Source organism: Haliotis rubra, unplaced genomic scaffold, assembly GCF_003918875.1.
Source record: "Haliotis rubra isolate DU_JTF1 unplaced genomic scaffold, ASM391887v1 Scf61, whole genome shotgun sequence".
Taxonomy (NCBI): Eukaryota; Metazoa; Mollusca; class Gastropoda; order Lepetellida; family Haliotidae; genus Haliotis; species Haliotis rubra.
In genome coordinates, this window is record NW_025767313.1 from 124,738 (window position 1) to 139,230 (window position 14,493).

General features: G+C 47.4%; 1 protein-coding gene across 1 annotated transcript in view; it reads right to left on the reverse strand.

Moving 5' to 3' along the window:
- LOC124255790 (katanin p60 ATPase-containing subunit A-like 2) overlaps positions 1-14,493 on the reverse strand; it is a 40,613-nt gene that overhangs the window by 15,136 nt on the left and 10,984 nt on the right. Inside the window, exons 7-8 of the mRNA XM_046689712.1 lie at positions 6,978-7,055; positions 5,986-6,063 (exon numbers count right to left, since the gene is read on the reverse strand). Coding sequence (XP_046545668.1) covers positions 5,986-6,063; positions 6,978-7,055 — 156 coding nt within the window. The remainder of the gene's footprint in view (positions 1-5,985; positions 6,064-6,977; positions 7,056-14,493) is intronic.

Below are 14,493 nucleotides of genomic sequence, written 5' to 3' on the forward strand. Positions count from 1 at the left end.
TGTGTGGAGATGACTTACCCTGCTTATAACCTGTGCCAGTTCTCTCATCTCACTGCTGTACCCTACATAGCCTCCCAGAGGCTTCAGGGTGTGTGTGGAGATGACTTACCCTGCTTATAACCTGTGCTAGTTCTCTCATCTCACTGCTGTACCCAATATAGCCTCCCAGAGGCTTCAGGTGTGTGTGTGGAGATGACTTACCCTGCTTATAACCTGTGCTAGTTCTCTCATCTCACTGCTGTACCCAATATAGCCTCCCAGAGGCTTCAGGGGTGTGTGTGTGGAGATGACTTACCCTGCTTATAACCTGTGCTAGTTCTCTCATCTCACTGCTGTACCCTACATTGCCTCCCAGAGGCTTCAGGGGTGTGTGTGGAGATGACTTACCCTGCTTATAACCTGTGCTAGTTCTCTCATCTCACTGCTGTACTCCCTACATAGCCTCCCAGAGGCTTCAGGGTGTGTGTGGGGATGACTTACCCTGCTTATAACCTGTGCTAGTTCTCTCATCTCACTGCTGTACCCAATATAGCCTCCCAGAGGCTTCAGGGTGTGTGTGGGGATGACTTACCCTGCTTATAACCTGTGCTAGTTCTCTCATCTCACTGCTGTACCCAATATAGCCTCCCAGAGGCTTCAGGGTGTGTGTGTGGAGATGACTTACCCTGCTTATAACCTGTGCCAGTTCTCTCATCTCACTGCTGTAACCCAATATAGCCTCCCAGAGGCTTCAGGTGTGTGTGTGGAGATGACTTACCCTGCTTATAACCTGTGCCAGTTCTCTCATCTCACTGCTGTACCCTACATAGCCTCCCAGAGGCTTCAGGGTGTGTGTGGGGACGACTTACCCTGCTTATAACCTGTGCTAGTTCTCTCATCTCACTGCTGTACCCAATATAGCCTCCCAGAGGCTTCAGGGGTGTGTGTGGAGATGACTTACCCTGCTTATAACCTGTGCTAGTTCTCTCATCTCACTGCTGTACCCTACATAGCCTCCCAGAGGCTTCAGGGTGTGTGTGTGGAGATGACTTACCCTGCTTATAACCTGTGCTAGTTCTCTCATCTCACTGCTGTACCCTACATAGCCTCCCAGAGGCTTCAGGTGTGTGTGGGGACGACTTACCCTGCTTATAACCTGTGCTAGTTCTCTCATCTCACTGCTGTACCCAATATAGCCTCCCAGAGGCTTCAGGGGTGTGTGTGGAGATGACTTACCCTGCTTATAACCTGTGCCAGTTCTCTCATCTCACTGCTGTAACCAATATAGCCTCCCAGAGGCTTCAGGTGTGTGTGTGGGGACGACTTACCCTGCTTATAACCTGTGCCAGTTCTCTCATCTCACTGCTGTACCCTACTACATAGCCTCCCAGAGGCTTCAGGGTGTGTGTGGGGACGACTTACCCTGCTTATAACCTGTGCTAGTTCTCTCATCTCACTGCTGTACCCAATATAGCCTCCCAGAGGCTTCAGGGGTGTGTGTGGAGATGACTTACCCTGCTTATAACCTGTGCCAGTTCTCTCATCTCACTGCTGTACCCAATATAGCCTCCCAGAGGCTTCAGGTGTGTGTGGGGACGACTTACCCTGCTTATAACCTGTGCTAGTTCTCTCATCTCACTGCTGTACCCAATATAGCCTCCCAGAGGCTTCAGGGTGTGTGTGTGGAGATGACTTACCCTGCTTATAACCTGTGCTAGTTCTCTCATCTCACTGCTGTACCCAATATAGCCTCCCAGAGGCTTCAGGTGTGTGTGTGGAGATGACTTACCCTGCTTATAACCTGTGCTAGTTCTCTCATCTCACTGCTGTACCCTACATAGCCTCCCAGAGGCTTCAGGTGTGTGTGTGGAGATGACTTACCCTGCTTATAACCTGTGCCAGTTCTCTCATCTCACTGCTGTACCCTACATAGCCTCCCAGAGGCTTCAGGTGTGTGTGGGGACGACTTACCCTGCTTATAACCTGTGCTAGTTCTCTCATCTCACTGCTGTACCCAATATAGCCTCCCAGAGGCTTCAGGGTGTGTGTGGAGATGACTTACCCTGCTTATAACCTGTGCCAGTTCTCTCATCTCACTGCTGTACCCTACATAGCCTCCCAGAGGCTTCAGGTGTGTGTGGGGACGACTTACCCTGCTTATAACCTGTGCTAGTTCTCTCATCTCACTGCTGTACCCTACATAGCCTCCCAGAGGCTTCAGGGTGTGTGTGGAGATGACTTACCCTGCTTATAACCTGTGCTAGTTCTCTCATCTCACTGCTGTACCCAATATAGCCTCCCAGAGGCTTCAGGTGTGTGTGTGGGGATGACTTACCCTGCTTATAACCTGTGCTAGTTCTCTCATCTCACTGCTGTACCCAATATAGCCTCCCAGAGGCTTCAGGTGTGTGTGTGGAGATGACTTACCCTGCTTATAACCTGTGCTAGTTCTCTCATCTCACTGCTGTACCCAATATAGCCTCCCAGAGGCTTCAGGTGTGTGTGTGGAGATGACTTACCCTGCTTATAACCTGTGCTAGTTCTCTCATCTCACTGCTGTACCCTACATAGCCTCCCAGAGGCTTCAGGGGTGTGTGTGGAGATGACTTACCCTGCTTATAACCTGTGCCAGTTCTCTCATCTCACTGCTGTACCCTACATAGCCTCCCAGAGGCTTCAGGGGTGTGTGTGGAGATGACTTACCCTGCTTATAACCTGTGCTAGTTCTCTCATCTCACTGCTGTACCCAATATAGCCTCCCAGAGGCTTCAGGTGTGTGTGTGGAGATGACTTACCCTGCTTATAACCTGTGCCAGTTCTCTCATCTCACTGCTGTACCCAATATAGCCTCCCAGAGGCTTCAGGGGTGTGTGTGGAGATGACTTACCCTGCTTATAACCTGTGCTAGTTCTCTCATCTCACTGCTGTACCCTACATAGCCTCCCAGAGGCTTCAGGGGTGTGTGTGTGGAGATGACTTACCCTGCTTATAACCTGTGCTAGTTCTCTCATCTCACTGCTGTACCCAATATAGCCTCCCAGAGGCTTCAGGTGTGTGTGGGGACGACTTACCCTGCTTATAACCGGTGCTAGTTCTCTCATCTCACTGCTGTACCCAATATAGCCTCCCAGAGGCTTCAGGTGTGTGTGGGGACGACTTACCCTGCTTATAACCTGTGCTAGTTCTCTCATCTCACTGCTGTACCCAATATAGCCTCCCAGAGGCTTCAGGGGTGTGTGTGGAGATGACTTACCCTGCTTATAACCTGTGCCAGTTCTCTCATCTCACTGCTGTAACCAATATAGCCTCCCAGAGGCTTCAGGTGTGTGTGTGGGGACGACTTACCCTGCTTATAACCTGTGCCAGTTCTCTCATCTCACTGCTGTACCCTACATAGCCTCCCAGAGGCTTCAGGGGTGTGTGGGGACGACTTACCCTGCTTATAACCTGTGCTAGTTCTCTCATCTCACTGCTGTACCCAATATAGCCTCCCAGAGGCTTCAGGGGTGTGTGTGGAGATGACTTACCCTGCTTATAACCTGTGCCAGTTCTCTCATCTCACTGCTGTACCCTACATAGCCTCCCAGAGGCTTCAGGTGTGTGTGGGGACGACTTACCCTGCTTATAACCTGTGCTAGTTCTCTCATCTCACTGCTGTACCCTACATAGCCTCCCAGAGGCTTCAGGGTGTGTGTGTGGAGATGACTTACCCTGCTTATAACCTGTGCTAGTTCTCTCATCTCACTGCTGTACCCTACATAGCCTCCCAGAGGCTTCAGGGGTGTGTGTGGAGATGACTTACCCTGCTTATAACCGGTGCTAGTTCTCTCATCTCACTGCTGTACCCAATATAGCCTCCCAGAGGCTTCAGGTGTGTGTGGGGACGACTTACCCTGCTTGTAACCTGTGCTAGTTCTCTCATCTCACTGCTGTACCCAATATAGCCTCCCAGAGGCTTCAGGTGTGTGTGTGGAGATGACTTACCCTGCTTATAACCTGTGCTAGTTCTCTCATCTCACTGCTGTACCCAATATAGCCTCCCAGAGGCTTCAGGTGTGTGTGTGGAGATGACTTACCCTGCTTATAACCTGTGCTAGTTCTCTCATCTCACTGCTGTACCCTACATTGCCTCCCAGAGGCTTCAGGTGTGTGTGGGGACGACTTACCCTGCTTATAACCTGTGCTAGTTCTCTCATCTCACTGCTGTACCCAATATAGCCTCCCAGAGGCTTCAGGGGTGTGTGGGGACGACTTACCCTGCTTATAACCTGTGCTAGTTCTCTCATCTCACTGCTGTACCCTACATAGCCTCCCAGAGGCTTCAGGGGTGTGTGGGGACGACTTACCCTGCTTATAACCTGTGCTAGTTCTCTCATCTCACTGCTGTACCCTACATAGCCTCCCAGAGGCTTCAGGTGTGTGTGTGTGGAGATGACTTACCCTGCTTATAACCTGTGCTAGTTCTCTCATTTCACTGCTGTACCCAATATAGCCTCCCAGAGGCTTCAGGGGTGTGTGTGGAGATGACTTACCCTGCTTATAACCTGTGCTAGTTCTCTCATCTCACTGCTGTGCTAGTTCCTACATAGCCTCCCAGAGGCTTCAGGGGTGTGTGTGTGGAGATGACTTACCCTGCTTATAACCTGTGCCAGTTCTCTCATCTCACTGCTGTACCCTACATAGCCTCCCAGAGGCTTCAGGGGTGTGTGTGGAGATGACTTACCCTGCTTATAACCTGTGCTAGTTCTCTCATCTCACTGCTGTACCCAATATAGCCTCCCAGAGGCTTCAGGGTGTGTGTGTGTGGAGATGACTTACCCTGCTTATAACCTGTGCCAGTTCTCTCATCTCACTGCTGTACCCAATATAGCCTCCCAGAGGCTTCAGGGGTGTGTGTGGAGATGACTTACCCTGCTTATAACCTGTGCCAGTTCTCTCATCTCACTGCTGTACCCTACATTGCCTCCCAGAGGCTTCAGGGGTGTGTGTGGAGATGACTTACCCTGCTTATAACCTGTGCTAGTTCTCTCATCTCACTGCTGTACCCTACATAGCCTCCCAGAGGCTTCAGGTGTGTGTGTGGGGACGACTTACCCTGCTTATAACCTGTGCTAGTTCTCTCATCTCACTGCTGTACCCAATATAGCCTCCCAGAGGCTTCAGGTGTGTGTGGGGACGACTTACCCTGCTTATAACCTGTGCTAGTTCTCTCATCTCACTGCTGTACCCAATATAGCCTCCCAGAGGCTTCAGGTGTGTGTGTGGAGATGACTTACCCTGCTTATAACCTGTGCTAGTTCTCTCATCTCACTGCTGTACCCAATATAGCCTCCCAGAGGCTTCAGGTGTGTGTGGGGACGACTTACCCTGCTTATAACCTGTGCTAGTTCTCTCATCTCACTGCTGTACCCTACATTGCCTCCCAGAGGCTTCAGGTGTGTGTGGGGACGACTTACCCTGCTTATAACCGGTGCTAGTTCTCTCATCTCACTGCTGTACCCAATATAGCCTCCCAGAGGCTTCAGGTGTGTGTGTGGGGACGACTTACCCTGCTTATAACCTGTGCTAGTTCTCTCATCTCACTGCTGTACCCTACATAGCCTCCCAGAGGCTTCAGGGGTGTGTGTGGAGATGACTTACCCTGCTTATAACCTGTGCTAGTTCTCTCATCTCACTGCTGTACCCTACATAGCCTCCCAGAGGCTTTAGGGGTGTGTGTGGAGACGACTTACCCTGCTTATAACCTGTGCTAGTTCTCTCATCTCACTGCTGTACCCAATATAGCCTCCCAGAGGCTTCAGGGGTGTGTGTGGAGATGACTTACCCTGCTTATAACCTGTGCCAGTTCTCTCATCACACTGCTGTACCCAATATAGCCTCCCAGAGGCTTCAGGGGTGTGTGGGGACGACTTACCCTGCTTATAACCTGTGCTAGTTCTCTCATCTCACTGCTGTACCCTACATAGCCTCCCAGAGGCTTCAGGGGTGTGTGTGGAGATGACTTACCCTGCTTATAACCTGTGCTAGTTCTCTCATCTCACTGCTGTACCCTACATAGCCTCCCAGAGGCTTCATCAGCCGGTCCTGGAAACAAAGATACAATTACAAACAATATCGATGTACTTTGGGTCAAATTATGAAAAATGCAGATGTGATAATCAAAGTAACTGTCAGCATCCATCTAACATAAACATATGAATTCTCCTCTCTTATATTGTAAACAAATCATTCTGCAACAAGAGGGGAAGGGTCAAGTCTGTTATATACAGTCAAATCCTGATGAGTCGAATGCCGGTGTCTCGAATATTATGCATAACTCGAAGTACCTGTCGGTCCCAACCATTCCCTTATATAGTTGTCATCATTTGAATACCGGTTACACGAATTCGTCTCATAAATACACACACTGACTCGAGAAGGAAATTTGGTCCCATGAGATTCAAACAGTAATCTTGTATACATAAGCCGAAGTCAGTCAATGAGAAGTTGATTGGTGTAGCAAACTGATCCAATTAACAAACCAGCGCGGCTCACACCTTTCCGCCATTGACGGCTGAGTTCAAAAGGCAGACTAGTGGTTTTACGGAAATCACTGTCTGTGCTAATCAGACTGGAACTGATAAGGTGTCCCTATTAGTGATAGGGAAATCATTAGATAAACAAATGCTTAGGCGAAAGAAATAGGACTGGATCATCTTTTTTTCTACCCTCATATACATACCTATGTCTCGAATACATCGATAAGTCGAATTTATTACTTGGTCCCCAGCGATTCGGCTCATCGGGATTTGACTGTATTTGGTTTTGAAATTGACATATTAAGAAAAGAGTCTTCATATACCATGTACCTAAAGTGAATTTTTAAGGTATTTGAGCATGAACCTTCATCAGTGTCACTGAATGCATTATCTCAGGGTCACCAAACCTGAACACAACAATGATTACAAAATAAATAATCAAGATAACATCGTATCATTTTAGTCTTATCGTGCACTTACATTTGAATCAATCCCCTCTTCAACATTGAGCTTTGTAGCATCATTTATCATAGATCGAATATCAATGATTTGTCCTCCCTGAATAAAAAGAACAATGATACACCGGAATAAAATTTAATACGACAAACTCGTCAAAATTTCAACTACATGAAATGGGTTGTAAATAAGTGAGTCTGGTCCAGACAATCCAGTGATAAATATTGTGAGAAACAATCCATGTCATTTGTGTACAATGTCAAGCAAACAAACACCTCATCTGTGTACAATGTCAAGCAAACAACCACATCATCTGTGTACAATGTCAAGAAAACAACCACGTCATCTGTGTACAATGTCAAGCAAACAACCACGTCATCTGTGTACAATGTCAAGCAAACAACCACGTCATCTGTGTACAATGTCAAGCAAACAACCACGTCATCTGTGTACAATGTCAAGCAAACAATCCATGTCATCTGTGTACAATGTCAAGCAAACAATCCATGTCATCTGTGTACAATGTCAAGCAAACAACCACGTCATCTGTGTACAATGTCAAGCAAACAATCCATGTCATTTGTGTACAATGTCAAGCAAACAACCACATCATCTGTGTACAATGTCAAGCAAACAATCCATGTCATCTGTGTACAATGTCAAGCAAACAATCCAGGTCATCTGTGTACAATGTCAAGCAAACAACCACGTCATTTGTGTACAATGTCAAGCAAACAACCACGTCATCTGTGTACAATGTCAAGCAAACAATCCATGTCATCTGTGTACAATGTCAAGCAAACAACCACGTCATCTGTGTACAATGTCAAGCAAACAATCCATGTCATTTGTGTACAATGTCAAGCAAACAACCACGTCATCTGTGTACAATGTCAAGCAAACAACCACGTCATCTGTGTACAATGTCAAGCAAACAACCACTTCATCTGTGTACAATGTCAAGCAAACAACCACGTCATCTGTGTACAATGTCAAGCAAACAACCACTTCATCTGTGTACAATGTCAAGCAAACAAACACGTCATCTGTGTACAATGTCAAGCAAACAACCACTTCATCTGTGTACAATGTCAAGCAAACAACCACGTCATCTGTGTACAATGTCAAGCAAACAACCACGTCATCTGTGTACAATGTCAAGCAAACAACCACTTCATCTGTGTACAATGTCAAGCAAACAACCACGTCATCTGTGTACAATGTCAAGCAAACAACCACTTCATCTGTGTACAATGTCAAGCAAACAATCCATGTCATTTACATGTGTACAAAGCCAAGTAATCTACCATGTCACTGTTCCTGATATCTGTCTTTAATTGATCAAATATGGACCAGACAATTCAATGACTGATATCACGAGCATCAACCTACACAATTGGGAAATCAATCAAGAAACCAAACCTGAAAGCTTGAATGTTGTATTAACCTATATACAGACGCATGCCAGTTATATTCAGACACTTTTCCAAGATGGTGACTTTGTTTACATTCCACTCAAATTTTGAACAGGAGATAAATACTTGATGCCTAGCTCTGATATTTTGTCAAATGGCCTTACACATTAAGTACTTCTCTGATCCTCCTTGGAATGTTCTCGCACAGACTTTGAATGTACTCTACAGACAGTGATTGCCAGGCACTGCAAAGTTCGTCAAAAAGTTCATCAGTTGAGATATCCTGATTGCAATTTTCTAGTGATCCACTTTCAGCCAAATATCCTCAATTTTATTTACATCAGGTGATTGTGCCGGCCAATCCAGCAACTTGATATCATATTCTTGCATGAAGGTTTTGGTAAGGAGAGCTGGATGAATGGGCACATTGACATCTTGGAAAATTTGTAAATTTTAACTATAAATTGTATATTTATATACTTATCCTATCTCACGACTTGCACCTCTCTCTCTTCATTCAACCATGAGTGGAAACGAATTAAAACTTTGCTCCAGGCCTACCTTGTCCCTGTCCCCGTGCTGTGCGTGCCTTCCTGCCTCAGTCATGCTCACTAGTCCGTGACAGCACGAGGCATGCGCAGTCCTCACCCACGTGATCACCTCACATACTCATTCTCGATCTTGGAGCCATAAAAGGACAAAACCGGAACGGTGGTAATCTAGGTAGTGGGGAGGTAGGGTGGGACTTTATCGCGTGAGATAGGATAAGTATATAAATATACAATTTATAGTTAAAATTTACAAATTTTTAAACTTATCCTATCTCACGACTTGCACTTATCCCACGGTAGGAAGGTGGGTCATAGATTACCCGAAGTTCAAGCAATAACAGCTAGGCGTTATGCTAAAACAACCGTAGGAAGCAACTACAAGGCAGGCCAATAACTACCAAAGTTACTACGTGTGAGGGTTAGTTCGAACCCATTGACTTACTAAGCACAAGTGCTCCCAGGGACAGGGATTCCCGAGCAATGTGGTGTTCAGTCACTACCTTCACAAAGTCAAAGGACGCAGCTTAGCAAGTGTAATCAGTCGCATCGCCATGATTTCCAAGGTACCCCCGTAATAAAAGTCTAACGACTAGTATCAGGCCAGCCCCTGCTTCGAAACAACCCTCACAGACACCGTCCCGAGGAGGGTGAAAGGGTAATTGAATCGGAAAACTCACAATTTTAACGTTCAGTACCACAACATCATCTTATGGCTTCCACTACTTACCACAGTAAGATCACATAGATGTGTATAGGTACTTAGGAGCAGGAACGCTACGAAGTGTAACACTTCGGGAATGACTCACTTCACTGACTTAATTACTCCGTGGAGCAGAGGACAGTAAGTGAGGTGGCGACTCTCCAGAGTCTCAAAACAAATGAGAGGAGAAATCTAAATCCCGGAAGAAACAAAGACGCAAATCAGAAATAAGTTTCAGATTTATTCAGATTGTACACAAGCAGAAAACGATCGCGACTTGGGATCAACTGCACAAATGGGATCCATATAGCATCGTAGCACCAGGAAGTTCATTATCTGCGATGTTGTGCCGCTGACAACTGCTGGGCAAGGATGAGTGGTCCAAACTGATGAAGGCCTTGAAAATCCGTCACCGACACATCTCTGAGGTAATGAGACGAAAATACAGTGTCAGATCGCCAAAACAACCCTCCATTATGGCAGTTAACGAGCAGTTGCTATGCAACGCCATAGTAGAAGCCAATGCCCTGGTTTCATGAGGGTTGGATGCCGTAGGTGGTGGCAAACCGGCAAAAGTGTAGGCTCGTAGTATTGTAGCTCGTAGCCAATATGAGAGTGCAGCGAGAGACTTCGCCTTGGAAGCAGTAGACAAGGGTATAAACAGTCTCTTACGCATGAAACAGCGGCGCCTGCGCGATGCTTTTAAGGAAAATGCGAAGTGCTCTAACTGGACAGAGAGACAGATCTTCGACATCTTCTGGACCCAATATAGTAGACAAAGGCGGGATTGTAAAAAGACGATCAGGTTGACCCGGCAACTGTTTTTTTGTGACAAAATCCCAGCGTAATCCCCAAAATACCTTGCCATGTCTACCCTGTTAAAAACGGACACGGTTGACATCTAGAGCATGAAGTTCTGATATTCGTGCCGCCGTGGCCAAGGCAATCAGAAAAAAGGTCTTGAACGAAACCTGTTCAAAATCCTTGTCCTGTAAGGGTTCATAATGCTCGGACGCTAAGTGGGCGAAGGACCACGGATAAGTCCCAAGCTGGTGGACGAAATTTCCTGGATTGGTCGGCTAGCTTAAAAGATCGAAGCAAGTACTGCAGTTCCAGTACCGTCGAAACCTTCGTACCAGAAGTCGTGGCTAAGACCGAATTAATAGCCGCCAAGTAGGTGGCTAAAGTGGAACCCTTGAGTTTCCTTGTAGCCCGTAAGTGTTGTAAATATTCCGCAACAACCTGGGGCGAAGCAGTAGTAGGGGAAGCGATCCCTCTGACCCGACAATAACATTCAAATTTCTTCCACTTATCATCATACAAAGAACGTGTAGACTGCAGTGATAGCAGTAATAGCTGAGGCCACTCTGTGAGAATAACCTTTGGCTATTAGTGCTTTCTGCAAATGTGCCATACGTGAAGATTGAACGTCTGTGCTGACTCGTGATAGTAGGTCGTCCCGCACGGGAAGAGGAATGCTGCTTCGACTGGCTAGACTTTTTAGGGCGACGAACCAGCTCCCGCCGGCCAAAAGGGCGCTACCAAAAGCAGTTGTACTTTGTTGGTTAACAGAACTTTCTGAATGACCTTGTGAAGTAGAGCCGGAGGCGGAAATGCATATGCGTTGAGACCTTCCCCTGGGAATGGCCAAGGCATCGTGATCCCAAGCTAGTGGATCTGGAATTGGAGACACAAATCTCGGCAGTTGGGAGTTGAACCGAGTGGCAAACAGGTCGACACTTGGTCGATGGAGCGGGTAAATTATCATCCGAAAAATCTTGGGCAGGAGTTGCCACTCTGTGGGCGACAGGCAACTGGAATGAGACAGAGCGTCGGCAATCACGTTCTTTGTTCCAGGGATGTGCCTGGCTCTTGCTACGATGTTGAGAGAATCTATCAGAAGATAAAATCGAAACGTCCACTGTAGAAGTGCTGCTGAACCCGTCGACCCTAGGTGATTGATGTACCACACTACCGTCGAGTTGTCGGACTGTATCAGCAAGTGAGACATCTTGAGAAGAGACGCCCAGTGCTGAATTGCCAGTAATACTGCTTTGAACTCCAGAATGTTTATGTGGAGTGACTTGTCTTCGGACGACCACTGCCCTGCCACTTGATGCTGAAAGAAGTGGGCGCCCCAACCTTCGAGAGAAGCGTCCACAAACAACTGATGGGTTGGACTGAAGGGCACCAAAGAAACGCCATCGCAAACATTCTGTACGTTGAGCCACCAACGCAGAATTGGACGTAGTTCCCTGGGTAACCGAATCAACTCCTGAGGGTTGTTGGTTTGAAGATGAGGTCGCAGAAATAACTGAAGCGGGCGAAGCTGCAGCTGACCTCTGTAAGTCAGAGCCTGAGCTGACGTTAAGACGCCCAGCAACTCCTGCCACTGGCGTAGAGTTCTGGGGTGATCCAAGGCTAGCGGAACCAGACGCTGAATTTTGGTCCACCTGTCCTGGGGAACAAACAACATGGCTTGTTCTGTATCGAAGACTGCTCCTATGAACTGAAGTCTGCGAGTCGGTGTTCACTCCGACTTCTCGTAATTGAAGAGCCACCCTAACTGTTTGAGCAGCTTGATGGTGAACTCCCGATGGATTTGAAGAACGATTGGATCCTGTTGTGCCTGGATACAATCGTCGATATAGCTTTCGAAGGTCACTCCCCGAGAGTGAAGGAAACTGCTGATGGGTTTGGTCACCCGAGTAAAAAGCCACAGGGCCGTAGAGATTCCAAATGGAAGGACTTTCCATTGGAAGTGATGGCCCTCGAAGGTGAACCTCAGATACTTCCGATGATCTGGGTGAATCGGAATGTGAAGGTATGCGTATTGAAGATCGAGGGATATGATGAAATCCCCTTTCTTCAGAATTGAGCGTAGAAGACTGACTGATATCATTCGAAAGTGAGGTGGCTGTTGAAGGAAACGAGCGTTGAATGTCTTCATATTGAAGATGAGATGCAACTTGCTGGAGTTTTTCTTTGGCACAAGAAAAATCGGGGAGTAAAACCCTGGAGTTATGCACACCGGATCGAGGCGTTCTATCGCATGTTTCTCCAGCAAAGTTGAGATTGTGGACGAAAGGACTGCAGCTTGATCCTGAGGATACATTCGCTGGAAAGGTTGAATGGTTCCCCGACAACAGGCATTCGATAGCCGTGAATGAGAGTCATTGTGACAAATGGATCTCCTAGAAACTCCCAGTTGGGAGCAAACAGACCTAACCTCCCGCCTACAGGGGAATCGAACACCGGAACCGCCGGAACCGGCAGAACCAATCCGAGCTCTGATTTCCGTGAGTCACTGTTTGGAATTTTTATTTCCAGTTGCAGCGTCGGGTCGAATGGGGCGACGTGAACCACGAAAAGGCTTCCTGCCCCTGCCTCGTGCTTGAGAAGACGCCTTGCCTTTCATACAGTCACGAAGGTCTGGGTTGGAAGGGGTAAAGTGTGGGGTTTGACGATGCCGCATAGAGTCTTGAAGTTGAATTTTTTGCAACTCCAACAAATCTACAGATACTTGAAATTGGTTAAGACGGTCCACCTTGGATGCGACTTCTGCAATAGACCCACTGAACACCGTATCCCCCGACCATGGTTGATGAAACAAATCAGCCTTGAATCTATCTTCCCATGAGGATAAATTCAAAGGGCTCCGACGTCGTATGGCAAGTAGATAGCCAAAGAAATGAGACAGTTGCCCCAAGACCACCTGGAATTGGTCCAAAATCAGAGCCATACTTCCCCTAATGTACGCGTCCTGGTCCATATAGGCATGATTGACAGCCGCCGCCACAGCGTCAACAGCCGAAATGATGCAGCTAATGGAAGGGATAGAATGCCGAACCGTAGTATCTAAGTGAGCCAATCCCCTGTCTTCCACAAAAAACGGCGAACTGGAACGCTTGCCACAGACCATGGAAATGTCATCATCAACTGACGGTGCCGCTGACCAAAGTTGAACACCATGAGTATGTGCCGTCGATGGTCGGAACCTTGGAGCAGACAAACCATCCTTCGTCCTTCTAAGCTTGTTGAAAGCCACATCACGAGAAGAAGGTAATTGTTGAAGACATGGACGCAAAGGAAGTGTGATACTGGAAATATCTCTATTAGTCACGGCATAAGACGTGGCCAAATCATCTGGAGATTTACTAAGAGGTAGCTGAAGTTTTTCAACTTTCCAGGCTAGCACGTGAGCCGGTTCAACAACATCAAAACTGCCATCAGGAGTGGACATGTCCGACTGCCCAGGTGAAGGTAAAGGAGTCTGAGACCGAGTCCGATCCCTCGAATCCACAGAACGATTATTGCTAGGTATGGCAGACGATTGTTGAACATGTGAGGACGAACGACACTGATTCCAAGCCGATGTAATGGCACGAAGCATGGTGTCTAAATCCGGCGCTGGAGAGGAATCAAGTGCAGGATTCCAAGCCTCAGCAATAACCTGTGACCGAGGCAAAGTAGAAGTGGTATGGCGTGAAGGTGAACGCTGATCCACTGAAGCATAACGCTGCCTAGCAGGTGAAACCACCCGCACAGAACGACGTTGATTAGGGGTACTATCATGTAAAGGCACTGACCGCAAGTGCTCACTAACCCTAGACTGACTAGACGGGATATTCTGATTCACCTGAGGTGAATGAGACCGACTTCTAGAATCCCTCTGACGAAAAGACACCATACGGCTAGGTGAACCGGATTGAAAAGGCGAACCACTTCGACTAGGTGAGCCTGCAGACTACGGGAATCAAAACGCTGTGGTGAATTGATTCAACTATGAGATGGTGAGTCGAACTGAGACACATGTTGAGGTGAATTGAGTCGGGAATGTGAACCTGTTCATCCTGGTGAACCCATTCGATTAC